The 26,839-nt window shown below is 47.7% G+C and overlaps 1 protein-coding gene across 3 annotated transcripts in view; it reads left to right on the top strand.

Annotated features, from left to right (window-relative positions):
• rnf123 (ring finger protein 123) overlaps nucleotides 1–26,839 on the top strand; it is a 162,265-nt gene that overhangs the window by 42,889 nt on the left and 92,537 nt on the right. For all 3 annotated transcript variants that reach the window (XM_030723862.1, XM_030723863.1, XM_030723861.1), the window contains 5 exons: nucleotides 3,300–3,439; nucleotides 6,773–6,829; nucleotides 7,481–7,612; nucleotides 9,511–9,586; nucleotides 14,934–15,018. In XM_030723862.1, the coding sequence (XP_030579722.1) occupies nucleotides 3,300–3,439; nucleotides 6,773–6,829; nucleotides 7,481–7,612; nucleotides 9,511–9,586; nucleotides 14,934–15,018 (490 nt within the window). The remainder of the gene's footprint in view (nucleotides 1–3,299; nucleotides 3,440–6,772; nucleotides 6,830–7,480; nucleotides 7,613–9,510; nucleotides 9,587–14,933; nucleotides 15,019–26,839) is intronic.

The raw sequence follows: 26,839 nt of genomic DNA, 5'->3' as shown, positions 1-26,839 counted from the left end.
ACATTCATCGGCTCCTCAAAGTCCTTCTGTCTCCTCGGCACGCTCTCTTCACTCGTTAGCACATTTCCATCTGTATCCTTAATCACTGACCTGCTGCACACCCTTTCTAGCTCGATGTCTCTGCCCAGCCAATCAGTGTCCAGTGCACTATAAGCCTTTTCCTTTGCCACATCTCTCTTTGCCATGCGCCTGCTTTTTTCACCTCCCTGCCTATCCCATTTTTTCTTTGCTGACCTCTTCCTCTGAATGCTTTCCTGTTTCCTGTTGCCAAAATGATAAAGTTTATCATTTTGGCAAAATGAGAGGGGAGCCACTGACTCCTCGTCTGTGTGAGTACTAATGTGCAGGTTACACTGTGAATCAGCTCTCACATTGCAAACATATCAGGCATTCAGCATTGGGTACTCCCAGTATGTTCAGTATCCATCCAACCCATCCAGTTTCAGGACTGCTCATCCAGCTTAAAGAACAGTGGGGCTGGAGCCTGATAGGCTGACAGGGTGGGAGGTGGGGTACACTCAATCTAAGAAACACACATTCAACATTTGTATACAAAAAAAATGTTATTCTATTTTGTTGTAGTTTTGTGCACACAGAGGCTTCATCACTTGCCTCCGAGTGCTGCAGCATCCTGAGCTCTCCTACGTCTGCTGTTTGGGTTGGTTCAGCTGTGTGGAAACAAAAGAAATGTAACCTACTCTCAGGCCCTGCCGTCTGCGTGCTCGAGGGTTCAGTCCCACTTTCATATTGTAGTTTGAATGTCTGATGCTGATACAGTCTCTGTCCTTCTGTTTAACCTGTTAGTCGATTGGATGGATTTCAGAGATCTGGGTACCTGCTGTGAAAGTAACCAAACTTCATGTGTGACTCGTCCCTCTCACAGCAGGTTATACAGCGGTTAGTTAAGCCTGTTTGTGACAGAGGAGGGTGATTATTGGATATCTGATGTATTGGATCAGTATTATGGGGGTGCTCTCAGATGTCTCCTTCGTCTAAGTCAGAGTTATCAGTAATGAGACACGTCTGAACACGTGATTTCATCCACACCGTCTGCAGCTTTTATGGCTCTGTCAGAGTTCGTGTTTCATCATTTTTTTATCACAGCATGGAGCCTCCTACATTCACAAACATCAAACATTATATCGCTTGCATGAAGTTGTATATTAGCAGGCACATAATCTGCTTACAAAACAGCAAAGGGGTGATTATTGATTGGGACAAAGAAGAAGCTGAGAGAGTCCGTGCTGCAGCAGATCCTTCAGAAATCATCCCAAACGTTCCTTCTGTCCTTCAATCCTGTTTCAGAGCTTTTTCTGTGTTTCTCTTCCACCTGAATGCAACAGCGATTTTCTGCTCTCTCCTGCATGCTAACTGATTTATCTGTGTGCCTTCTCACTTGCATGCCTTTCAGGAGACTTGTCCATTGCTAGTTTCCAAAGTAAGTTCTTCATTTCTCCTCTCCCATTTTTGTTTTGCTCTCACTGTCCCGATTTATTTCTGCTCCCTCACTTCACTCTGAGTCTTATTTAGTGTTCAGGCCCTCCTAAACATCCTCAGCCTGATTCAGCAGGAAGTGGCTGTTGTACCATTCAGGATCAATGAACGACCCTCTGGTGGATATCGGTCAATAATCAGCAGTTTTCTCCTGCTCAGCTCATTGTCAGGTTGCAGGTTGCTCAGTTTTTCTTTGCAGCTGAACAGCTGATCACAGATCAGTGATCAAACCAGAACTTACTGATAATCAATTGGGCTCAAACCAAGCTGACAGTCACAGGCGTCGGCGCTCATCGCCCTCCAGCACGTCTTCCTGCTGAACACGTGGCTGATTTGGTTTGGTGATACCTCAGGGCCTCCTCAGGGATACCTCCAGAGATCGGGCTCTTTGTCTCCCAGGTCCTGCTGCCTGCTGACCTCTTCATAAGCTCTGTTATTGCTGTTAGCATTAAAATCAGCCACTGTGATGAAAATGCTGCTCATCTTCTTTCTGCTGGCTGTTCGCACTCATTGGACCGTAATGTCCACGTCAAGCCTTTTCAGGAAGCTGTCATTGGTCCATCGGCCATGTAAGCGAGGTGCATGATCTTCATCATGACCTTTGGCCTTTGGCTGCTTGATTACAGAAAAAAAAAACCATAATCTGGAGTTTTTGGTCATAAATTTATTAACTTACTGTGAACTCAACTTTAAATATAATCCAGTGGAAAAAACAAATGGATATAAAGGAGGTGGAGGTAGCTGAGCAGTCAGGGTGGTGCTGCTGGGAGTCAGCCCTGTAGGTGGCGTGGTGGTGGACTCGTGGGCGGTCTGTCAGACTGAGGCAGCTCTTATTAAAGTGTCTGACGTGCAGGCTGTGCTGTTTTTCTCTCGCAGACGAAGAAGTAAATGAGTCTGAGCAGAGAAACATCGGCGCTCACAGATGATGAGACATCAGGCAGCTTTTGTCTTTAAAGCTGAGGCTGCGCTGATGGGCTTAATAGCTCATTTAATTTCATTGTGAAGTCGCTGCATTAGTGTTAATGGACCTTTTTGATTAGATTTATATATTTGTACTCAGTGTACACAGCTCTGAATCTCTTCTTCCTGACGCTCTGCAGCATTTAAGTAAAAATGTGGCCAATTAGACACTTTATTTTTCATTTTTCATTTCCTCTGTTATAAAGAAAATCTTTAGTTCAGCTGGACTGATGGAGCTCATTACACCCCCAATAATAAACCCGAGCCAGGAACGAGGTTCAGATCCACCTCAGAGCCCCCCCCCGACTCATCAGATTCAGCCTCTGTGTTTTTGTTTTATCCTTCAGAGGGCAGAGAGGAGGAGGAGGAGGGCATATTGGATTTAACACTTGACTCCATGGAGCTCCCATCGGGTCTCCCAGAGGAGGCTGGAGCTCCAGAGAGCTGTCCTTCATCTTTTGCTTCATCCTCCTCTTCTTCTCCTCTGTGTGCTGGCTCTCCTTCCTTGCCGTGACCTCTTCGTTCTGCCTCGGCTTTCCTTTTCACTCTCGTCTGATGGTTGCTTTGGTTTCGTTTTGTCACACAAGAAAAAAACCAACACACACACATTCAGAGGAACCAGGCTCTTAAAACTAAATGATAACAGCACTCAGTGTTTCTTCTGCTGTTGACATGATGTCTTAAACCAGGTTTAGATAATCCTTCAGAGTCTGACCCAGTGAGTTAACCTTGCTGAGTTCGCTGGGTGTAGTCTGCAGCCCTCAGTGTCAGTGCCGGATGGCGTTCGGTCTCCTGTCCTCTGCTTTCTTTCTGCTCACCTGTCCTCTGTCTTCTGATTGGTTCAGAGCCGTGCCCGTCGCTGCTGCTGCAGAGACACATGGCGGAGCTGCTCAGTATGGACAAAGACATGGCCGCCTCGTTCCTCAACAGTGTCCTGAACCAGCTCAACTGGGCGTTCTCCGAGTTCATCGGCATGATCCAGGAGGTAAGAAACGTGCAGACACCCCGCCCCACCCCCAGTTTGTTTGTCTGAGCATATTCAGACAGAGGATCCAGTCTGAACCTTAAATGTACGAGTAAATGTGCGGCGCACACAACCCAACATCTGTGACTCCAGGAGCACACAGTTCAAATCAGAGTCAGGTTGTTTTTACAGTCGTTTCTAATGTTTTATGAAGGAATAAATTCATCTGCAGTTTAATTACACAGAACGTCACTTGAAGCACTTCGTAAACACAGAGTCAGACTCCTTTAAATCTTCTGATAATGGATTGACTCTTTTTTCGATCCTCATCAATACTCCATAAAGACAAAAACAGAGTCTTCCATAGGAAGAAATGTCAGTTTGCAGAAGGATTCAGACACGGGCGGTGATGGCCTCACAGCTTTAACTTCAGTTCTTCATGTTTTTAGTCAGTGGTACTAAAAACAAACACCTGCAGGAACATTTTGCAGCTGCTCAGGTTAAATGATGACAGGTCAGGAACATGATTGGGTAAAAAAGAGCATCTTAGAGAGGCAGTGTAGTGTTTCTCAGTGTAAAACTGTGAAGACTTTGAATATCTCATCATCTACAGTACGTAACATCATGGAAAGCTTTGGAGAAATCTCTGTGCGCAGGGATGAGGCTGGAAACACGTGATCTTCAGGCCCTCAGGCAGCACTGCAGTAAACACAGGCCTGGAGATCACTGCACGGGCTCAGGAACACTTCCAGCTCAGCGTGTCGTCCACAGCTTAAAGAAGAAGCCGTCAGTGAACGTGATCCAGAAACAGCGCCGTCTCTGAGCCAAAGCTCATTTAAAATGGACCGAGGCAAAAAGTCCTGCAGCTATTCCAGCAGCACGGCTTCGTAGTAGAAGAGTCTGGGTGCTGAACCAGCCTGCAGTCCTGACCTTTGACCAGCTGACGACATCTGGAGCATCAGGAACCAAAAACAAGACACAGCAGACCCAGGACTGCTGAGTGGCTAGAATCCTCTATCAGCTGGGAATGGCATCTAACTGAGAGACCAAGTCACCCGGGAATGACTCGACCTGAAACCCTCCCCCGCTTCCTGCTCCTTTGTGACTCTAACAGGACCATCATTTCCAAAACTAACTTGTTCTACCGCCGCATTCATATGTTTGATTCAGTCACACCTGAGACCAGCAGCTGAAACTATAAACCAGGGATCCTCAAATCCAGGCCTCGAGAGCCGGTGTCCTGCAGGTTTTAGATGTGTCTCTGCTTCAACACACCTGAGTCAAATATAGAAGTCATTAGCAGGACTCTGGAGAACTTGACTGCATACTGAGGAGGTAATTCAGCCATTTGATTCAGGTGTGTTGGATCAGGGACACATCTAAAAGCTGCAGGACACTGGGCCACGAGGCCTGGAGTTGAGGATCCCTGTTATACACTCATCTGGAGCTCAGAGGTCAGCTGAGCAGGTCAGACTTCTTTATCGTACCAGAGGAGTCGCCCTCTGCTGGACATTAGAAAGACTGCAGGCTTCAGATGCTTCAGCATCAGGCAGTCCACAGTTTTCACCCTGACACACCCTCTTCTCTCAGACTGGACGGGTGTGCGCCTCGCCTGGTTACTTCAAATAAAATGATTTTTTTCACAGGTGGTTCTACAAACATCTCAGGGGGCGCTGACAGGAGGAGGAGGAGGAGGATGAAGCAGAGTTCAGCTGTAAGAGTCAGAAAAGGGACTGAATACTTATTGTGCTTTATTGTGTGGAAAATTGAAGGTTTTGAAGACTTTCTGGATGTTCACGTTCATTCCCTGAAAGTCACGAAGTTGTTTGGCGCTGGTGGAAACAGGATGTGTGGATGTGGAGATGAAAGTTTGACCTTTGAGTAAAACTGGAGTGTAAACTGTTGGGGTAGAGCGTCCCAGCCTCAAGAGTCCCAGCTTTAGATCCGGTGCTTTCTCTGAGCTTTGTTTCCCTCTAATAAGATTATTTGGGCTTTTCTAGAAATCCTCAGTAAGACGCAGTGAATCATCCAACTTAGCACCACTTAGTGTTGTAATTGATCGTATTCCTGCGGGAAGCTGGGGTATTTTCAGCTCAGCTGCATTATGTGTAGTTCCCTGAGCGAGGCCCAGTGCTCGCAGCGTTTCAGTCCACGCATAAAGCAGCTGCAGAGATCAGTCTTAGTTTCCTTTTCTCCTGCAGCCGTCTGATCGGCCGTGTTTTCTTCTGCTGCTCTGGTTCAAACTGAAATCTCACAAACTGTTGAACATGAAGCATTTCAGAGGTTAAAGGTCATCAAGCTTCCACCTGCAAACGTGCAGAGCTCCAGAACACTCGAAAGCCCTGCCTGCTTTAACTGTGGTCTGCTAATCGAGCTCATCGTCTCAGGCACCTGTTTTCAGCGTGGTCTCCATTATTTTAGATCTCTGAGATTTCACCACAGACCTCAAACAGACGGATCATCCCTGTGATGTTGAGTCCTGGGTCCAACCAAGCAGCTTTCAGCTGTTTTCAATACTTCACGGCTTCCTCTGTTTGTATTTTGCTAAATTCACAGTAAATCCAGGAGCCCTGCCTGACTCTCCCACATCTGTTTGTCCTGATTGCTATAAAGTATTTAAAAGAAGTGTGCTCAAAGTTATCCTGTCAGAGAGGATGTGAAGATTTACCGGTCCCTCTGAAGTGTTTTTATGTGGCGCACACGTCATTTTTTTAACCTTCACAGGGTTGCACACAGTGAATTCATCCTCCAGAGAAGAACTTTAAAGTTCTGCATCCTGTCTGATGGAGAACATGCAGACATGAACTGCGGTGCCGTCATGTGTCGGCACAGACTGCACCGAAAGGGTTTTAGCACACAAACACAGTCTTTGCTCACCAGCGGCCCCGTTTGCACCGTTTGCCTCCCTGAGTACCACAGTTTGCACACTGGAGGAGATCCAACAGATCACAGAGAGACAGGAGCAGCATCCGTGTCTCTGAAAACCGGCAGAGGTGGCCTTGAAGGGGAGATTGGCCAAATTTAAGTAATTAATTAATTAAGCAGATTTTTGAATTTCAGAGGCCTGTTTTCTAAACCTTTTGTTCCAGTGGTGGATGTTCATATTAAACAGTTTCTAATGCGGAGCTCAGTGTACAGTAATCCCTGTAAGTAAAAGCACTCAATTTATCTCAGTTTTTTCCACTCTTTACTCTGCATGATGTCATAGAGGGGGGAGCTCCACCCACCTGCTGTTCAAACCTTCTGTTAATGAGGGGCAACCAATCAGAAGAAAGGTATCTGAAAGGGGAGGAGCTGAAACAGCCTGTGTGTGACCTGAGGGCTGCTCTGACTCTTTGATTCTTTCCCGCTCAGATCCAGCAGGCCGCCGAGCGTCCAGAGAGGAACTTTGTGGACACTCGTCAGCTGAAGGTAATCAGTCACTCAGTGTGGTCGTTTCCACCCACAGTGAGGTTCCCGCTGAGGCTGCTCTCAGATAAATCAGTGAGTGCCCCCCCACCCAGCACCCTCAGAATCAGCTGATTTATTTATTTTTTAAAATATATTTTTTAGCCTTTATTAGATCGTGCACAGTGAAGAGAGACAGGAAAGTGGGGAGAAAGATGTTGGGGAAGACATGCAGGAAAGGGCCACAGGACACGAACCTGGGGCACCCACACCACAAGCATGTGGCGTACATGGTCGTCCACTGAGCCACCATGGCTCCCAGATCAGCTGATTTTTAAACATATTTAATGAAGCCAAAAGGATCAAGATGATCCAGGTGACAGATGTAGGTAAGAGGAGACCTTTCATCTGCTCTGACCACCTCTCCCACATGCTAATATGAGCCCTGAAAGTTTACCCAGAATGCACTTTGAGAAGCTTTTTCCATTGAGTGATCAGAAACAGGTCAAACATCCAGGTGACGCTGTTCCTGCTGCTCTCCAGCATCAAACTGCTGCAGGTTATTCAGACTGTGACGGATCATCACAGCTGCTCACAGAGCAGATTTAGTCTTTGGACTGTAAATGAGCTGCTCTCAGATCAGCTGCACAGGTTAACCTGTGATGTTACACCCAGGTGTGTGCGACCTGCTTCGACCTGTCCGTCAGCCTGCTGCGGGTGCTCGAGATGACCGTCACTCTGGTGCCTGAGATCTTCCTGGACTGGTCCCGCCCCTCCGCAGAGCTGCTACTCAGACGACTCGCTCAGGTGAGGCACAGCGAGCTTTACAGAGGCACTCACACTCAGTTACATCACAGGAAACCAGACAGATGAACTGGTGTCTGACCAGTTATTGTGGACCCCCCCCCCCCTGAGAACACAGAGGAAGGTTCATCTCTGCAAAGAAAAACTGAGTCCAGATAAACTGAACCCAGCTCCAGATGTTTTATTAGCTCTTTTCATGAGGGCAACATCTGCAGAGTTTTCATCTGTTTTTGTGCATTAAGAACTTATTTAATTTGAATCACAGGGCGGTCTGAGTTTGACAAATCATTAATTAAAAAAAACAACACAAGCCAACAGCAGTCTTTTAATTAGTGTCTGTATTCAGATTAAATTAATTGATTTTTGTTATCAGAACAACATGAAAACAGTGAGCAGAGTTAAATATATAATAAATTAGCAGCAGCAGATTTGTTGAACAGTTCACACAAAGCCAGTGAAACAAATCTGAGTGCTGTGTGCAGCGTCAGCCTGCAGGGCGCTCCTCCGCCTCTGCCGCTCGCTCTGCAGCCTTTTTCTGTCTCAGCGAGCGGCACGCGCTGACCGCCCGACAGCCTCAGCCGTGAGTGAAGCAGGAACCTGCTGCTCAGAGCATAAAAATGCAGCTCCGGTGCTCCTGACCTCAGGCCCTCAGAGCACAAATCTGTAGCTGCTCTCTCAGAAGAGGACACCACAGATGTTGGTAGCAGCGAGGTTCCTTTTAAAGCTCACTGTTCAGTCATGATGTCATCAGAGTTCATGACAGATGGACTTACTCACCTCGAAATCCTGAAACTCCTGTTAGAGCAGCACAAAAACATAAAACACATCAGCTGAAATATGAATGTGAATTGAAATAGAGCAGAACAAATAGCACAATAACAGGAGTGTGTGTGTGTGTGTGTGTGTGTGTGTGTGTGCAGGTAAGTTTATTTCTTATCGCACATTTAAACAGAACATCGATCAAAGTGCTGCTCAGCAGGTCATTAAAACTGTGAGATAATAAAAACCTATTAAGAGACAAACAGGAAGTGATGAACTGCCGGAGACCAACAGGAAGAGGAAACACAGGAAGACCACAGGAAGCCAGGATTTGCGATGCTCACAATAACACGAGCCAGCCAGGAGCTCTGAGGTGACGCAGATTTGCTCCATCACCATCGCACCAAGAACGAGTTTGATAAAAGTCCGAGCCAGCTTTGGTCTGCAAATCTAATTTAAAGGAGGACTCAGACAGAGGCTCTTTACCTGAGATCTCTCGGAGGTCACACCTGCTCTTTGTGTGATGATGATGAGGAGCAGACATGCCCCTCACGCTTCAGTGAAAGTGAGGATGAAACTTTGTTTAAAAATGAAACTCAGATTCATGTCCCGGTGAGCCCTGCGGTGAGAGCTTATTCAGATTAACTGCCCAAACCAGCACTCAGAGGCCCGCTCCTACAGCGACCGTGGTGTCATATTTCCTGTGACATCACTGTGACATCACTGCAGGCCAAAGACATGCACTTACTTTTCTTAGTGTGAATTATTATATTTTTACTTATATTTATAATAACTGCGGCTGCTGTTACACCCAAATTTCCCCTCTGTGGGACAATAAAGGCTGTTTCTTCTTTCTTCTTCTTCTTACTGGGGTTAGGTTAATTGGCTACTCTAAATTGCCCATAGGTGTGACTGAGTGCGTGAATGTGAGTGTGAAAGGTTGTCTGTCACTCCGTGTTGGCCCTGCAACAGGCTGGCGACCTGTTCAGGGTGTACCCTGCCTCTCGCCCTGTGACAGCTGGGATAGGCTCCAGCCCCCCCGCGACCCTTAACAGGATGTGCGGAAGCAAATGGATGGATGGATGGATGGATGGATGGATCACTGCAGGCCGAGTCTTACTGATGTTTGTGCTCGTGTGCAGCTGCTGAACCAGGTGCTGAACAGAGTGACGGCGGAGAAGAACCTGTTTGACCGAGTTGTCAACCTCAGACTGCCAGGTACACACACACACACACACACACACACACACACACACACACACACACACACACACACACACACACACACACACACAAACCTCTTTCATGGAGCGTTACTAACGAGCAGAGGAGGTTTCTTCTTCTTTCAGACCTTCGTTGTGCTGATGTAGGTGTTCAGCTGAGGTCTGACCAGCGCTGGGCTGCTCATGCTGAATAATAACAGGAGTAAATAATTAGAGACATTTTCCTTTCAATTAGTGAAAAGTTACAGATTTATTTTGAGACAAAGTAAATTAGCAGGCACATGTCAGTCCTTCTTTGGTAAAAGGATTTTTCCATTAAACCGGAATGCGAGAGCCACCTGCTGAGCTCGATCAATGACTCAGACAAACTCACACAGAGCAAACCGCTGGAAGAAGCTGTGAACCAATTAAACAGGAGGGGAAGCTGAGGCGGCTATTATTCTACTGCTGATGGACTGTGACGCTCTGCTGAAGGTCAGAGCTCTGAAAATGTATTTCTGCCAGGAAGATAATTTATTATAAACATTTATACACATGGAAACAGGTTTATACACACGGATATGGGCTTATGCACATTGATACAGGTTTATAGACATGGATACAGGTTTGTACTGATGAAGTCATAAAAAATACTTCACTTCCCTTTAAAAGGTCTTACACCACGATAAGTTCTTTTACAAACTCTTGAGTGTTGTTTCTTCTTCCTTTTAAATTTTTTGGAAGATTGATGGAAATTTTTCCATGTCTGATTTGTCTGGCACATACCTGTCAAGTTCCCCGTTTTGGCCAGGAAACTACGCTATTTTACCCCTCTGACCCGCCGTCGTCCTGTATTAATATTTTCCCGTAAATTTCCTGTATTATATTATAATAATTTAAAAAACTCATTCCTGTAGCTCTCCAAACTGAATTTTGTCACCAGTCTTGCAAGAACTGCCACGTGCAGTAGCCTGGGTGGCAGTTCTTGCGAGGTTAGTGCCGACAGCAGGAACAAACCCGGAACAACAACTGGACCTCGGTTGAGCTGGTGGGATGGCTCACAGCGGGCGGCGGAAAATTTCCCATCCATCCATCCACCCCCTACCTGCAGGGTCCGCATCACTGCAGAAGCAGCCCCGATCCGTCTGTCGATCTCTCGTTCCCTTCTCCCATCACTCCTGAACAAGACCCCGAGATACTTGAACTCCTCCACTTGGGGCAGGAACTCGTCCCTGAGCCGTCCCTTATTTTTAAAAACAAAACTTGACAGGTTTGGCCTGGCGGCGTAACTCAGAGTTAGGAAGGTCTCATTTTTTTTTTACTTCTGTCAAAAATTTGGCAATTAAAAAATGTTTAATACAGGGAAAAGTGACCTCTAGTGGCCACATATGGAAGAGCACGTAAAGTGCACGCTGGTCCTGTCTCCCTCCCCTCACCCCAACTGGTCACAGCAGATGACTGCCCCTCCCTGAGCCTACTTCTGCTGGAGGTTTCTTCCTGTTAAAAGGGAGTTTTTCTCTCCCACTGTTGCCGGAGCGCTGATGATCTTCTGTTGCTCGCCCTCTCCACAGCAGCACGTTGATGGTCAGAGGGGAATGCTGGGGGCGAGCTCTCCTGAAGTCCAGAACAACCTTTTTGTCTTCTTCACATTCAGAGAAAGATTGTTGTGGGTGTGTCACAAGGCCAGATGGCTCACCTCGCTCCTGTAGTTTGTCTCATCATTGTAGTTGATGAGACAAACTACTGTTGTGTCATCTGCAAAACTTGATGAAGATGTTGGAGCTGTGCCGCGGCATGCAGCCATGGGTCATAAGTGTGAAGAGGAGGGGGCTCAGCACACATCCTTGGGGGACCTCTGTGCTCAGAGTGATGGTGATGGAAGTGCTGTTGCTGACCCAAACTGCTCGTGGTCTCCCGGTCAGGAAGTCTAGCAGCCAGTTGCACTGGGAGGTGCTCAGCCTCAGCCGGTCCAGTTAAAGAACGAGCTGTTGAGTTATGATTGTGTTGAAAGCTGAACTAAAGTCAATGAACAGCATTCTGACACAGCAGTCTTTATTGTCCAGACGAGTGAGGGCTGAGATTATGCTCTTCATGAGGATGGATGCAACTGGACGTAGTCATTGAAACAGGAGGGTGACGACTTCTTTGGGACAGGGATGACGGTGGTGGTTTTGTTGGGACAACAGCCTGACTCAGGGAGATGTTGAAGATGTGAAGACATCAGCGAGGTCCCCTGCACAGTCCCTTAGCACATGACCTGGTATGTAGTCAGGACCGGGAGCTTTGCAGGTGTTTATCCTGCTGAATATTCTCACGCTGTCTGGAGACAGCCTCAACACCTGGAGGGGATGGGAACTTATGAGCAGGCATGTTGTTGTGTGCCAAAAACTGGTTCAGCTCATTCAGCAGAGAGGTGGAGCTGTTGCAGGTCTGCGGTGGATGCTTGTAGTCGGTCATTGCTTGTATCACCTGCCACAGACTTTGCGAGTCTCGGTTGTCGCTGAATCGATGGGCTGTCCTCCCAGAGTACTGCCTCTTAGTCTCCCTGATGCTGTGGGACAGGTTGGCCCTGGCTGTCCTCAGGCCTGCCTGGACTCTTGGTCTGAAGGCAGCATTTCGGGCCTTCGGGAGCCTGTAGAACTCCCCTTTCAGCCATGGCTTCCGGTTGCCCCTGACAGTGATGGTCTTGAGGTCTGTCACATTATTAATGCACTTGGTGATGTCAGTGTACTCCTGAAGGTCAGTGGTGCCAAGTTGTTTGAAGTCTCTGGAGCTTGAAAAAGGCGACTGGACTTCTTTTGTTTCTTGAAGACGTTTCACCTCTCATCCGAAAGGCTTCTTCAGTTCTCAACCAAATGGTGGAGAGACCCAGGTATTTAAACCCCTGTGGGCGTAGTCCCCTGGAGGTGGTTATGACCCTCTATTGATCATGTGCGTGAACACATGTGCCCAGGTGTGAAGGGGGCGTGGGTCATATTTAATCAGTGGTTTCAGTTGAAACCAACTTAGGACTCCGCTCCATTGTTTCCTGTGGCCTATTGAGGTCACTGGAACAAAGGTGTGAATGGGGGTTGAGACGTCTGGGAAGGGAGCTCAGGACAGCACTGTAAGCGGGGGAAAGTTGGTGACGTAATCCACCTCCTCTGTTCAATGATGGTTGTTCACAGTGGACATAGATGGCTTCTTAACCACCTCCAGGGGACTACGCCCACAGGGGTTTAAATACCTGGGTCTCTCCACCATTTGGTTGAGAACTGAAGAAGCCTTTCGGATGAGAGGTGAAACGTCTTCAAGAAACAAAAAGAAGTCCAGTCGCCTTTTTCAAGCTCCAGAGACTACTATGACCTGGATAACTGAGAATCTACACAGACAAGTTGTTTGAACACACTCCAGTCTGTGGAGTTAAAACAGTCTTGGAGTGCTTCTGAGGACCCTTCTGGCCACACTCATACCTGTTTTTGGACTGGTTTGATGACTGGTTTGACTTGTAAGCTCCTCTGGGTGGTGTACACATGGTCCAGTGTGTTGTTGCCCCGAGTTGGAAAGTCTATGTATTGATGTAGTTTGGGAAACACGGTCCTGGGGTCTGCAGGGTTAAAATTCCCAGCCAGAATGAGGAAAGTATCTGAGTGGGCTGTCTGCTGCTCACTGATGTGCTGACGCAGGTCATTCAGTGCCTCACTCCTGTGGTTATTTGGGTTCAGAGGGATGCAGAGAGCAATGACCATGATAGCTGTAAATTCCCTCGGTTGGTAGAATGGCCGGCACTTAGTGACTAAAAGCTCCACTAATGGTGAGCAGTGGTTACAGACCACAGCAGCGTTGTGACACCAGGTATCATTGATCTAAACACGGAGTCCCCCGCCGCGGGTCCTACCACCTTCGTGAGAGCTCTGTCTGCTCGGTCTCTGTCGGCATTCGGTCGGCTGGACCGCAGAGCGATCTGCATTCGCTTTGGTGTTAAAACCTTAAACTGAAGTTGGTGCAGGATTTCTTCCTGTGACCTGTTCAGTGTAAGAGAGGACGATCGGGCCGAGGAAACATCCTCGCACTCGCTGACAGCGGCTGGATCAGATGATGGATTTGTTTGTCCGTCTAACCACACACTGGTTATTAGCATCCAGCTCCTCTTCACACCTGAATGTTTTCTTTCCTTTAATTACATCAGCTGGAATAAAACCAGCGACGAAGGGCCAGCGGGAGCCTAACGGGCCTTTGTACTCGCCTCAGTTGAGCAGCAGGAGCTCGATGCCTAAAACATCCTAAAAATAACGTGTGCACCTGTTCAGGAGCCTGAAAAAGCAGTGAAGTGAGTTTGCTCTGATACGGCCCTCAGAGGAGCTCCTCTTCAGCTCTGCACACATGATTTTCATGCATTTTTGTTCAGAAATGACTTTTTTGCTGTCGAGAGAAACAGAAATCCTTATATAATCATCATGATAAGGGGTGGGGGGGCGGAGGCTGACTGAGCTGTCACTGGGTGAGAGGCGGGGTGCACCTGGACAGGTCACCGGTCTGTCGCAGGGATAATGATTTATAATTTGCATCTTAAACCAGACGGAGGCAGACTGGAAACAGCCTTCAGATTATCATCTGATATTTATGGCAGATTGAATTATAGGGTGTGGGAGGCCGCCCAGCTGAGGGCTTCCAGTCAGGTGTGTGGGCCGGCTCTGAAAGTAGAAATCAAAATAAACCAGATGAGAGCTCAGCTGGAATAAAAGCAGCCGGGTTTCTGCTTTAAGCCTCTGCCCTCTCCTCCCGTTTCCTCCTGTTTACAAGAGCACACAAATCTTTTTGTACTTCGTTATTGTGACGATTCTGATTCTGTCAATAACCCAGGTTTGTAGATCAGGCGGTGACTTTCACACCAGCCGCTGCTATTTTATGTTCCTTTCTGAGCTCTGAAGCTCAGCAGCCCTCAGTGTCCTGGCCTAAAAGCACCTGACCTCTGAGTTCACCCTGACCTCTGAGTTCACCCTGACCTCTGAGTTCACCGTGACCTCTCAGCTCAAACATTCATACAAACATGCAGCTCCAAGAAGTAAGAATAAGACAATACAGACTTTAGGAGGAGGTTTTAAACACACATATTTAGAAAGAGCTCAGCAGAATAAAAATAGAGTGCATTACTGAGTGCACCTGAAAACTAAGTTATAAGCCAGATTAAAATGGGCTTTGCTTTTGAAAATAAGTGAAGGAACTCTGATATCACAGTTTGGAGCCATAAACACAGAGTGTCAGCAGAGATGTTCGTGCTTTAAGGACACTCAGACTGAAGAGTCCTGCACCTGAGTGTCCTTCAGGTTCACAGGAAGACGAGCAGGTTTGACTGACGGCCGCTCTCTGTGTTAATACTGCAGGGCTGGAGAGCGTGGACCACTACCCCATCCTGGTGGCTGTTACAGGCATCCTGGTCCGGATCCTGGTGGACGGAGACAGGCAGGGGTAAGACCTTCTCTCTCTGTGCTCTAGTTTCAGCTGGTTTCAGTGTAACTGGTTCCCATCAGTCCTGAAGCATTCAGGACTTCTTTAGAAATAACTTCTGGAGCCTTTTTCTGCTGCTGGTTTGTTGGTTATTGTTTGTGCTGCTGCTGTTTTGTTTGACTGCCAGTGAAATACAACAAGAAACACACAACACACTCAGAACCACAACAGCAACAGAACATTTCAGAGCAGGAGCACCGAGAATTTGAAGGTGCAGGAGAGTAAATGTGATCCTCATTTGAACCTGTCTGAAGCTGCTCTCAGGGGGTGTTTCTTCAGCTCGGTGAGACTCGTCTCTAACAACGTTCAGGACTTTCTGCTGAGCTGAAGGAGGATGGTCTGCAGGGTTAGACACAGTCGGATTTTCTCCAGTGGTTTTTGGTTTGAGCAGCGGGCTGAAAGCAGAGATTTTAGATGTTCTCGCTCCTTAAAAAGCAGACTGATGAGTTCAGGATCACTCAGTAACAGACAAAGCGCACCAGTTTTGACTTTTCAAGCTTGCAAAGGGGAGGCCTTTCACAGAGCTCAGCACCTGAACACTGTGGAGATGAAGTCTCCAAAAAGCTGCTCCCTTGCAGTCAGTTTTATTGCTTCAATTTACGTCACAGGTTAAGTTCAATTATAGGTCATGATATTTTGACATAGACATGTGGGGGTGGTGCGTGCGCGTGTGCGCGCGTGTGTGTGTGTGTGTGTGTGTGTGTGTGTGTGTGTGTGTGTGTGTGTGTGTGTCTCATCTGGACATGAAACTGTTACTTCTTAAGTTTCCAATAAGTACATCATGTTCAAAAGGACATATATGGTGATTTTGTGCACTCAGTCAAATATGACAAAAAGAATTATGATAACATATATTTACAGCTCCAACACAGACACTGATGCTTTTATTTCACCTTTAACCAAACAGGAAGTGACCTGCATGCGACACACATGGACATTTAAGCTCGCGCGTGTGTGTGTGAGACATTGTCTGCAGAGCATGAAACGTTGAATGAATGTTTGTGGTGTGTCCAGTCGTGGTGGTTTGCAGGAGAATTGAGGAAACGTGATGGCACTGATTTGACTTCTGTAGAGGAGGAACCTGCTGGTGTTCCTGTCAGTGAAAGCAGATCCAACAAATGGAGCTTTGGCTCTCCTGGATCTGGATCTTCTGTAGACGAACAGTCGGTGATGGAGGTGATCTGTGACTCTGAGGCTGCTGTTTGTGGGTCATTGACTGTGGACTTCATGGCCGGACTGTGCATGGAGGAATCTGTGGAGTCCATCTGCACGTGTAAAACCCAGTGCATGTTTACTCCTAATGTGTGAGATGTTCAGCTGTTACAGAGCTCCTCGACTCATGAAGGTGTGTTTCTCCTTCACGTTTCTCTAAAGGTTTTCCTGAACGTGCAGTCTGCGTGTTCCTCTCCATAAATGTTTTTCTTACAGTAAATAACTGATCAGCTGTGTGATAGCCAGCCAGCAGGAAGAACACCACTGAAATGTCAAAATAAGAGCGTGGGGATTGTCCATGGCTGTTCTGTTGAACAGGAGGAAAAATGAACACTAAAATCAGTCTCTGCATGTCCCCGGGCAGATTTACAGTCACTGAAACGACACTGCTGATGCTCAGGGTGCCCTTCTCCCTCCCCCACCTCTGAGCTGGTAAATACGCGGCCCGGGTAACATTAAATGATTGATCATATTGTAAAAATACAGCTTATTTTGAAAGTACTCATCAAACTTTTGTTAGATTTTATGTCCTGGAGAATACTGATATTAAAGTTATGGTGCTTATTTATTTAGACGGATTTAAATAACGACCCAGATAACTGCCCTGAGGCGTTCCCAGTGTGGATATGGAGAGTGAAAATATGCTTCTGTGAGGTTTTTAATAAGAACCACGTTAACTTCCCTCATTTCTCTTTTTCTACCTCATTGATCTGTAAAATTGCACCAAAATAAAGTTCCAGCGAGCTTTCGAATGAAGTCAGTGGATCTGACACAAAGCACACGATTACCAAAACCCGCCTGATCCAAATAACTCCGAGGACCGTCAGCGTTCCCTCTGAGGACAAACAGCAGGTTTCCTCTCAGCTGTGACTGTCGGGTCTCTCCATCAGCCCCTAACTGAGCTTCGGATAACGCGTCCGAGCCTCTGGAGACGGCTGCGTCGATGAGTCCGAATGCATTCACCCCCCCTCGATGACTCCCAGGCCGAATTACACTGTGAAGGTCTCAGCAGGAAGAAACAGGCCGGCTGAGGGCCGTGTGTGTTCTTAATAACTGTGTCATCACTGCTGCACTGTACAATTAAAAACCTTTATTTATCCCCTGCAGCAGAAACACAAGCGTAAAATCAAAATTGACCCTCAGAGGAGCTCAGTCCTCCCCTCGCTTGAAGGTGATCCTGATCTGGACCCAAAGCGTGCAGTCTGAACTTCACTCAGTCTGAATATGCTGTAAAAACTTTGCCACAGCAGCGTGCAGCAGCCTTTAAGGTAAGGGCCTCTCCTAACCCCCCAGTAGTGAAAAGCACACGGTGAAGGAGCTGCCACGGTTCCACCTCACCTCCACCGGGAGGGGCTGGAATGGGGTTAGCTTCTATTCTGCTTCTCACCAGGTCCAGGGGCAGGTGAGGCCACCTTTCACCTGCTCTGGCTCGTCCTCATTGGCTCGGGGTCGGTTTTAAGATTGAATTATTTGTTTTTAATCACTGAGAATAGCTCAGTGCCTCCATCTCTCTCTGAGATTTTAATTTTGGACAGTCCCATGAGGTTGCTGACGTCTGCAGAGCAGATGGTCCTGAATGGTCCCGATTGTCCGGAGGTCCAAAGCAGCAGCTGCTGCTGCTCAAAGTACTTTTATTTTCTGGCTTTTAAACCAGCCTGGCTTTGGATGTCTGCTCCTTCGTGTGCTGCTGCAGTGGTCTTTTTAAATCATTATTCTGTTATTGTTTTATTGTGTTTACTTTTGTTTTGCTGCTTTTAAATGTCTTTAAAACAAATGGTCTCATGTGTGGGCCGAGGTGTTCTGGCTGGTTGGAGCTCTGAGGTTCTTACAGCTTCATGTTTTGGAGCTACACCTGCAGTTTACATCCTGTGTGCTTCACACTGACCTCCACTCAGCGAGCACCATGGCGAGGTGTTTCACGTGGTGGTGCTGATGGCTTAAAGCTGCAGCCAAAAAAGACAGCGACTCGACAGGAAGTGGCTCCACCTGAGACTCTGACTCAGCTGATCTCAGCTTCGTCCTTCATCCCTCTGCAGTCAGACTGACTATAACCAACCATCTGTTCTTGTCTTTGACCAGCAGACCTCACAGCTTCATCAGGCAGCCCTGCTGCTAGTTTGCTGTCCTTATTATCCCACTGCATCCATCAGAATTCCACCAACCCTTATCCAGCTGATCGATGGTCTGTGGGCACCCTCAGCAGTTTACAGCTCTCTGTCTTATCTTTGCTGGTCTGAGTAATGTCACAGAGGGACATGCAGTTTAACAGGAGTTCGTGATGTCACTGGCTCCGCCAGCCGCCACCCCCGTACTCGATCGTTACTGGAAAGCGGACCGTTGGCTGTCGTGTACTTTGCTGTTTTTATGGCAGTTGGATGGAGTCAGTCGGCTTATCTCTGCTGAGAGTTCAAACAGCAGAGACGTTCGGATGTCGTGTTCAGATCTCACTCAGGAAGCTCTTTCAGACCGTGATGATGCGGCTCTGTTTGTTTAACCTCATGAGGCTGCTGTTTGCTGCTTAGACACCAGCGTGAGGCGTTAAAAGCGAGCTGGTGACCCGCTGGGGGAGCGGTGACGTCAGAGCACCGTATGGCTGACTCATAAAAATCACTCGATGTTTACACTCGGGCGAATGAGGCGGTGAAGCGGCTGCAGCGGGCTGCAGAGTTCCCCTCAACAGCAGAGTTTCTGAGCAGATAACAGTCGGACTGTAAAAGTGACAGTGCAGGTCTACAGAGAGCAGTTTCCACCCGCTCTGCTCTTTCCAAGCACCACTCAGTCTCTGAACTCACTGCTGTGTGAGAGGGCAAGTGGAGGAGGAAGGTCAGAAACAGCAGATTGAAACAATGTGAGAGCAGATGAGGACACATCTGCTTAATATCTGTGAAATATCAGTGAAACTCAGCCTGACGACAGGCAAAGGTGTTGTGACTGTTCTTATCTTTGCTGCTGTGGGGATGTGACAGGCTAATTACAGGGTTACCTGCATAACTGGAGTGAGTGATAACTGACCTGAGCACCAGCACCAAGTCACACTAAAGGGCACATCTGTGCTCCTGTCTGCACAAAACTCCCCCCATTTCATCCTCCATGTTGTCACTTCTGCTTTTGTGTGTCTTCTCAGTCGGAGGTGCTGTTGATGCCCCGTTTGTGGCATCTGGCCCTAACACGATGCCTTCGTCTTTTGTGAAGAACGTCACTAGTGTATACTTCACCTTCATGGCCTTATCGGACTCTTTCACACAAGGCAGAGTCTCTGGGGGAATATTCCAGTCTCACCCAGGTGGAAGATTAACAAAAACAGTGTGAATCGCTCCGATTCAGGAACCGTTCATCCGTCAGCTGCACGAGAAGGTCCGAGCGTTTCCTCCTGAAGGTTTTAACGGTGGGAAATGAGTCGGTAGAAAGTACTGAGACAGTAAGTTTGTGATGACTCTTTAGATGTTGGATATCACGGTACAGATGCACCATGGTCACAAAATCCCACAGCACATCTGGACCTGCCTCTCTACACAACATCTGGTCATTGCCATCATTTTGGCCTCCTCCATGCTGTTGATTTGGACACATTTTTAACAAGACGTTTAATAAGTTTAAACTGGATGCGTGCGTGCGTGCATGTGTGTGTGTGTGTGTGCGTGCGCGTGTGTGTGTGTGTGCATGTAGAGCAGGTGTTTGAGGCGAGCTTCTCTCAGATGGATCCGATCTGCGGGCTCAGCTCCTGTAACTGTTTCAGGAAGCGTCAGATTTAAGGATGTGAGCGTTTTCCTGATGAACTGACAGATCAAAGTGATGAAGGCAGACAGACAGACAGACAGACGGTCGACAGACAGACAGACAGACAGACGGCTCACTGCTGAGCATCTGGTCGACGGCGAGCCGATGCTGAAAGCTGCGACTTCCTGTTCACCGAGCGTCTTGGTGTCAGAGGAGGGTGTGATGTGTGAAGTTTTGACATTTTTGAGGCCTGATGAATAAATTTAGGTCACGCCTGTTTAAAGTGCAGGTGAGACGCTCGCTCTGTCTTCGTTAAGCTCTAATCAGCCGGAGGAGTCGACACGTGCGAGGTGTGAAGTTACTTCCTGTTGTCTTCTGTCTTCATTTGCGTCCTGCCCTCCTTCTGTCATTCCTCCTCCTCTCTGCTCTTTCTTCCTCCTCGTCTTTGTGTAACACCCTTCACTTTTTGTCTTTTATCAGGAAGTGACTCACATCAAAGGTAACTTCATGTTTTCAGCTGTTTTTAAAGGAACCATCATCTTCCTTCAGGCGCCGCCGCTGCAAACTGAGCTATTTGTGGATTTAGCTTTGCCCTGAGTTCCCCTGTCAGGCTTATTAGATGCTGCTGCTCTGACAGGTGGAGGCTGTACCTGCAGGCAGTACTCAGGGCTAAAAACTGCAAACCCATCTACATGTTTATCTTTTTTTTTTTTTATTTAGATGAAATAAAGGTAAAGCCTGCAGAAACGTAGAGAAGAGAGGCTGTGAGAACCCTGCTTCCTGTAAGTTCTCCCATTGAGCTTCTCTGGGAAGAGTTGTGACTGCAACTTTGATAAAGTGGTTGGAGATGGATGAGGTTTGCAGAGTGTTCAGAGCCCAGTGGTGCAGTGATGGGATACCACAGGAAGGCTTAGTGCCCATTAATGGACTCTGTGTGACCAGTAACATAATTGTTGAAGCGAATAAAGGCATTAGTGTTGTCCGCAGCGGGCCGGGCTGGCTCCTGCAAGGCGAGCTGGAGGGAAACACAGGGCATCCACCGCCTGTTTAAAGCCGCCGGCTATTTTTTAATATTTTCTGCCTGGAAAAACACCAAAAATCCAGCGAGTGCCTCCAGACCAAACCACCGACCTCTGTGGATCAGAGAGAGTCTCTCCTTCATCTGTTTAAAATGGGGAATTAAATTTAATAACAGCCTCATAACACCGGATCAGTGACGCCGCCGTTTGATCTCATTAAAACCTGAAAGAAAATGCAGAGATGCAGCACCACCAAGCTGCATCCGTTTTAGTCCTGGCTCACCCAGGCGGAGTTCATATTCAGGATGCATCGATCCGATACTTGGATATCGGACCGATCATGACTCCAAACGCAGCTCTGCGGTGTTCTGTGTTTGGAGCATGGAGGAAGGTAAATGGTAAATGGACTAGTTCTTATATAGCGCTTTTCTACTCAGATATGAGCACTCAAAGCGCTTACACAACACGTTTTACATTTACCCATGCACACCCATTCATACAAGCACTTCCATGATTAATTAATTAAGCTAAGTGCTTTAATTATCTAACATTCACTCACATTCATACTCCGACGGAACGGTCGGAGAGCAACTTGGGGTTAAGTATCTTGCCCAAGGATACATTGGCATGCAGCCTGCAGTAGCCAGGAATTGAACCACTGACCTTCCGATCAGTAGGTGACCTGCTCTACCTACTGAGCCACAGCCACAGTGAGAGCAGAGGTCGGCAGGTTGGAGGGTTTTCCTGCTGCTGGACCAGCAGGTTTCCTTTTTTGACTGAAACTCAGACGATGCATTTCCTGCCGGCTTCCCTCTCTCGGGTTGGGAAAATTTAATTGCATTATCCCGTATTGTCATCAGCTGGGTTAATATTTCCCTCCTCCTGTCTGCGCCACTCTGTGTCTGAGGGGGGTGCAGGGAAGCAGAAACTACCGAGAGCATGACTAGCAGCAGGAGAGGCTCTCACGCTGAGCTCAGTCCACACAGAAGCTCACCGTGTTGATTGCAGCCGGTTCAGTGGGAATTTCTCCACGTCATCGGCTCCGGGTTACTCCCGGCTCCCTGAGCTATGATCGAGCCTCAGCGGCTTCAGCGGTTTTCCTGCTTCCTTCTTTTCCTGCCAGAGCTCAGCATCACAAAAAGGAGGTGTTTACATAGGAAATGTTGAGGAAGTGAGACACTGCAGGCAGAGCTGCGTGGTGTCTTTATTCACAGGGACATCAGTATCTCCAAAAGTCCTCGTCTCCCTCATTCTGAGCACACGCTTCAAAAATGTGTAGAAGTTAAAGCAGATGAGTGAAGTTATTAAGATTGTGCACTCGTTTATTAAGAAGTATTGGACTGCTCCGGATGGCTGCCGGCCACATTCAGAAACCAGTGTCTTTGCCTCCATGTATTTAAAATGAATGCCGGCCTCGTTAGTGAAGCGCTGATCTTAATGAAGAGGTTATAAAAAGTACGCCGAGCTGCACGAGTCTTCAGTTTAAACCGGAGCGTGTGTGTGATCTACTGAAAGGGTCTTCAGATTCAGTTTGGGAGTCTGTGGATGTTTTCGCCCTGTCTCCACGTGCACCAATGTGGGTGGATGTTAGTGATGTAGTGTCAGTGCTGCTGCTCCAGAATGACTAAAAAGGTCTTTTGGTGAATTTGGATGTTTGCTGTGGTCACAGTTGGAGGAGCCGCTCGGAGACACACGGGGCTGAATGGAGTCAATAAAGACCAATTAGAATCTCAAATTTTCAGCGACGCTCTCTGCGGAGCTGGAAGAGTCTGCGTCTGTCTGTGCCAATCACTGACTTATAAAAGACTTCAGCCCACAGACTGTTTTTCATTTATGTAAATTTGTACTTTGAAGTTCCACTGCAAACAGCTAAAAGTGTGTCTGCTGTGTAATTAAATAAACCTTTAACGTTCAGGCTGAGAAAACGCTCACGTCTGCTCAGCGTGAGCACTGAGCGGTCTGCGGATGACCGAAGCTGCTGTGCCTCCTGGGGCCGATGGCTCCCGGCTCTCAGTCAGCACATTATTGTCTCAGGACTCGGTCACGATCTGATCCCGAGGGCTCTCCTTCACCTCACTGCTCCCATTAGAGCCTCTGCACAGTAATGGGGATATTGAGCCATGTGGATGAACCTCTGCATCATCAGACCTGCCAAAGTTTCTGAAGGCGTCCTTTAACATAACATCCTTCAGCACAGTGATCCAGAAAAGGCTCTAAATATATTTACTGTTTGCAGTTGGGCCACAGCACAGTCACACAGTTAATCATTAAACCAGGGCTGTCAAACATGTGGCCCCAGGCCCAGATCTGGACTCCCAGAGGCTCCCTAAGACACTGATGGAAACCCTGAGGAAGATGAAGATGCGACACCCCACAGAGCTGCTGGTTTGAGCTCGAGCTACGTGTGGGAAAAGATTTTGGTTCACTCAAACGATGACGTGTAAAAATACAAAGTCCACGTCTTTAATGTCTTCACGTCAGGCCTGAGGATGCGCCGGTGCCGATGTTCACCTCCTACATCCCACCCGGATGGGTGCAAACAGACACAGTTAAACTGGGATCCAGGTGACAGGGTGCCCGCTGCCCGCCCCCTGACGGGTGGTGCTGTTAGGAGATGATGGAGTAATTGAGCCGTGAGTGTTTTTAATGTCGTCGAGTTTCTGTTTGCCTCGTCTTTAAGGCTGAAGCACGAAGAGCAGCAGAGCTCGGTCTGAGAGCAGCCCTCCGGCTCTGAAGCGGACTCACTCGTTTCATGTGTGGTTTTCATCTTTGCGTCACGCTCCACCCCCCCACACTCTAATCAAGTGAGCGGGAGAGCAGCCGCGAGCTGTGCTTTGAACTAATTTGATGTCCTAATGCAGCTCACATGCAGCCGGCTGCACTGATACATTTTTCGGACACTCGTGGGTGTTGAAGTGTTTGCATATAATAAATCAGAGATGAGAAGCTGCAGGAAACCAGCTGTGGACCTGCTCAGTCTGTGTGCTCATCAGTCCTGAACAAAGCCGGTCTCACAGCTACGCTCAGAGGTCAGAGACACAGAGACGATCCAGCAGAGCCTCCTCTGTGCGGGTGCGTCAGCGCTCCTGCCGGGCATTAAAAGCCTGGAAGCCGTTAAATAAGAGCTGAAAACGTTTCCTGAAAATGTGAAGACTGGTGGAACAAAATCAGAGCCAGTGCATTATTTAAACTCACTTGGTTACATGTTTCAGGATGCAGGCAGCAGTTTGGTGATGTGGTCTGTGGTTCCATTAGCAGCCTCACCGCATCAGACACATTAATAACGATAAACCAACATGCACAGCAGACCTCAGCTAAATATAGCAGCAGCCTAATTATAAAATGACAAAACGATAAACAGCATTCACATCCAAAAATCCCTTTGGCCTCCTGCAGTAGGCCACTTTATTAGGTACACCTGTTCAGCTAATGCAAATATCTGATCAGCCAATCACACGGCTGCGACTCGGTGACTTTAGGCACACAGGCACGCTGAAGACGACCTGCTGAAGTTCATCAGAATGAGGAAGAAAGCTGATGGATCAGGACGCTGTTTGCTCTGCTCAGGACTGTGAGCATCCACCTGTCCAGGGTTAGGAGGTCGCTCTTCAAATGAAGTCTGAGTCAATTATTGTGGAATTACAGGCTTCCCATTAAAGCTGCTCCCGTTTCAGAATAAGCAAAAGTTATATACAAAGCCTGGATGTTAACCCAAACCCTGACCCGAGCGGTCAGAGGTTAAACGGTGAAATAAGGGGCGCGCCCTCTCGTCCCGTCCTCAGGGTGTTTGAGCAGCTGCAGGGTAATTCTGGTGTGAATGTGTGAATGAGACATGTTGTATAAAGAGCTTTGAGTGCTCACGTAGAGAAGCGCTGTGTAAGAACCCGTCTGTGTACCGTTTCAGTTCCTGTTTTTCATGCTGATCTTTATTTTAATGATGTCTCTTCTTTAAGCCGCCTGCAGCGTCTTCGCTTCGGCCGCTCTCACAGCGGATCTCCGTAAACCCGGCGCTGATCTGATCGTGCACGGCAGCGCTCACATTTCGTTTTCTGCTGTTTGGATGCTGAATGTCTCTCTAACCTTCATCTCTGCCCTCATGGGTTCAGGCTCTGATTTATTTCATCCATCCATCACCTCGTGCCCCCCCCGTCCTCTCTGTTAACATCAGGACTATTAACAGCCCCCTGCCCCCCCCATCCTCCGTCCTGCAGAAAATCAGTGGTGCTAATTATTGTCCATTACCTCTGGCTGAAAGACATCAGAAGCAGCTCGCAGCCATCCGCAGATTAGATTGAGACCGAGGCTAATTAGCTTAGCAGCTTTGGAGCCTGAGAGGCCTGCCTGTGCTCCGGGATGTTTTTTTTTCCAGCGCTGAGGACGAGCCTGCTGAGATCCTGCTGCCCCGCTCGCCTCACCGCGAGCCCTCTCAGCCACAGGGAGGTGTATCAGGGTCAGGGTTCAAGGATGGGAGCGTAATGATGTTTCAGGGGAGTTTCCCTCAGTGGACGCCATCATTTACTGTGAGATAAAATGATGAGGAGGAGGAGGAAGAGGAGGAAGTGTGGATAACAGCAACGAAACCCCGCAGCTGCTCAGGTTTCTTTACCTGGTGGAGAAACACCCCAGTGAGCTGCAAAATGCCTGAAACGAGCAGTTTGTTTGGACTCATCCCTAAAATCACAGGATCAATAAACTGCTGCGATTCAAAACAGGTTAAAGACGTCAGTGTTTTCAGACTGCAGCTGAACTTTGAAGGCTAAAAATAAAATTCTGACCTCTGCTCTTTTAGAGTTTCTGCAACACGCTGAGCTTTGTCATCAGCAGCGTTGGGTAACATTAATCTGCAGCTCATCATAAATCCCTGTCAGTCTGCCTGGTGTTTGACCTCTGACCCTGTGAGAGGTCGGCAGGTGGGAGTCTGTGGGTCACCTTTGTTTGATCTGTAGCTCAAATTATGGACTAAGAGACTTTTTGTTTTGGGTTTTTTTTACTGTTCAGTTTTTGTCTTTTTAGTTAATTTAATGTGTTTTTCAGATTTCAGACGTTCAGATTAGACACAGCTGACTCTCAGTCTGAGCAAACACGAGCACCGAAACACCATCGGACGCTTCTTTCAGCATCGCTCTCGCCTTCATCTAGTTTTTAGTTTTATTTCAGCAGCTGAACAGTTCTCTCCCCCCTGGTTTTAGTTTTACTTTCCTGGCCTGAGGTGTTTTAAGAGAAATTAGTGCAGCGTCTCAGTTTTTCCACATCAGAAAAGTTGCTGCAGTGAATCTGAGAATCCTGCCTGCACGGCTTCGTGGGGTGTCCCGCCTCACGGCGTGCGCTGTTACTGCCCACGAGTCCATAAAACCGACGAAGAGTCAGACCTCAAAGATCTCAGAACGCAGCACAAAGCTTCCTGCAGTGAAAAGTAGAAACGTACGCCCTCCTGTTCGAAGAGCCGAGCGGTGGACCGACCGGACCCCCCGGCAGGCCGGATCTTGTCCCCGGGCCGTATGTTTGGCTCCCCTGCTGTAGGTGGTGGATGTTTTTATTGTTTTAGTGTTTCCTGTGAGTCCACCTCTTCTCCTGACACTTAGAGACAAAACACAGTTTGGGGTCAATCTGAAAGAAAGGCAGATGTGAAATGTAAACGTGAGGTCAGAGGTCAAAGGTGATATTCGGATGCAAACTATAATGTGATATTCAGAGACCCCATATACCAGCATCATGTCCTAAATGCTGCCAAAGACAAACAAAGGCAGCAGAATTTGAAGCAGATATTTTATGAAGGTTTGACCTTATTTGACCTTGAAGGAGAGGTCAGAGGTCCAAAGTATCCTGATATTTAG

The sequence above is a fragment of the Archocentrus centrarchus genome, unplaced genomic scaffold (genome assembly GCF_007364275.1).
Source record: "Archocentrus centrarchus isolate MPI-CPG fArcCen1 unplaced genomic scaffold, fArcCen1 scaffold_29_ctg1, whole genome shotgun sequence".
Classification (NCBI taxonomy): Eukaryota; Metazoa; Chordata; class Actinopteri; order Cichliformes; family Cichlidae; genus Archocentrus; species Archocentrus centrarchus.
The sequence above is the reverse complement of the archived record's forward strand: the minus strand, read 5'-3'. Positions and strand labels throughout refer to the sequence as shown.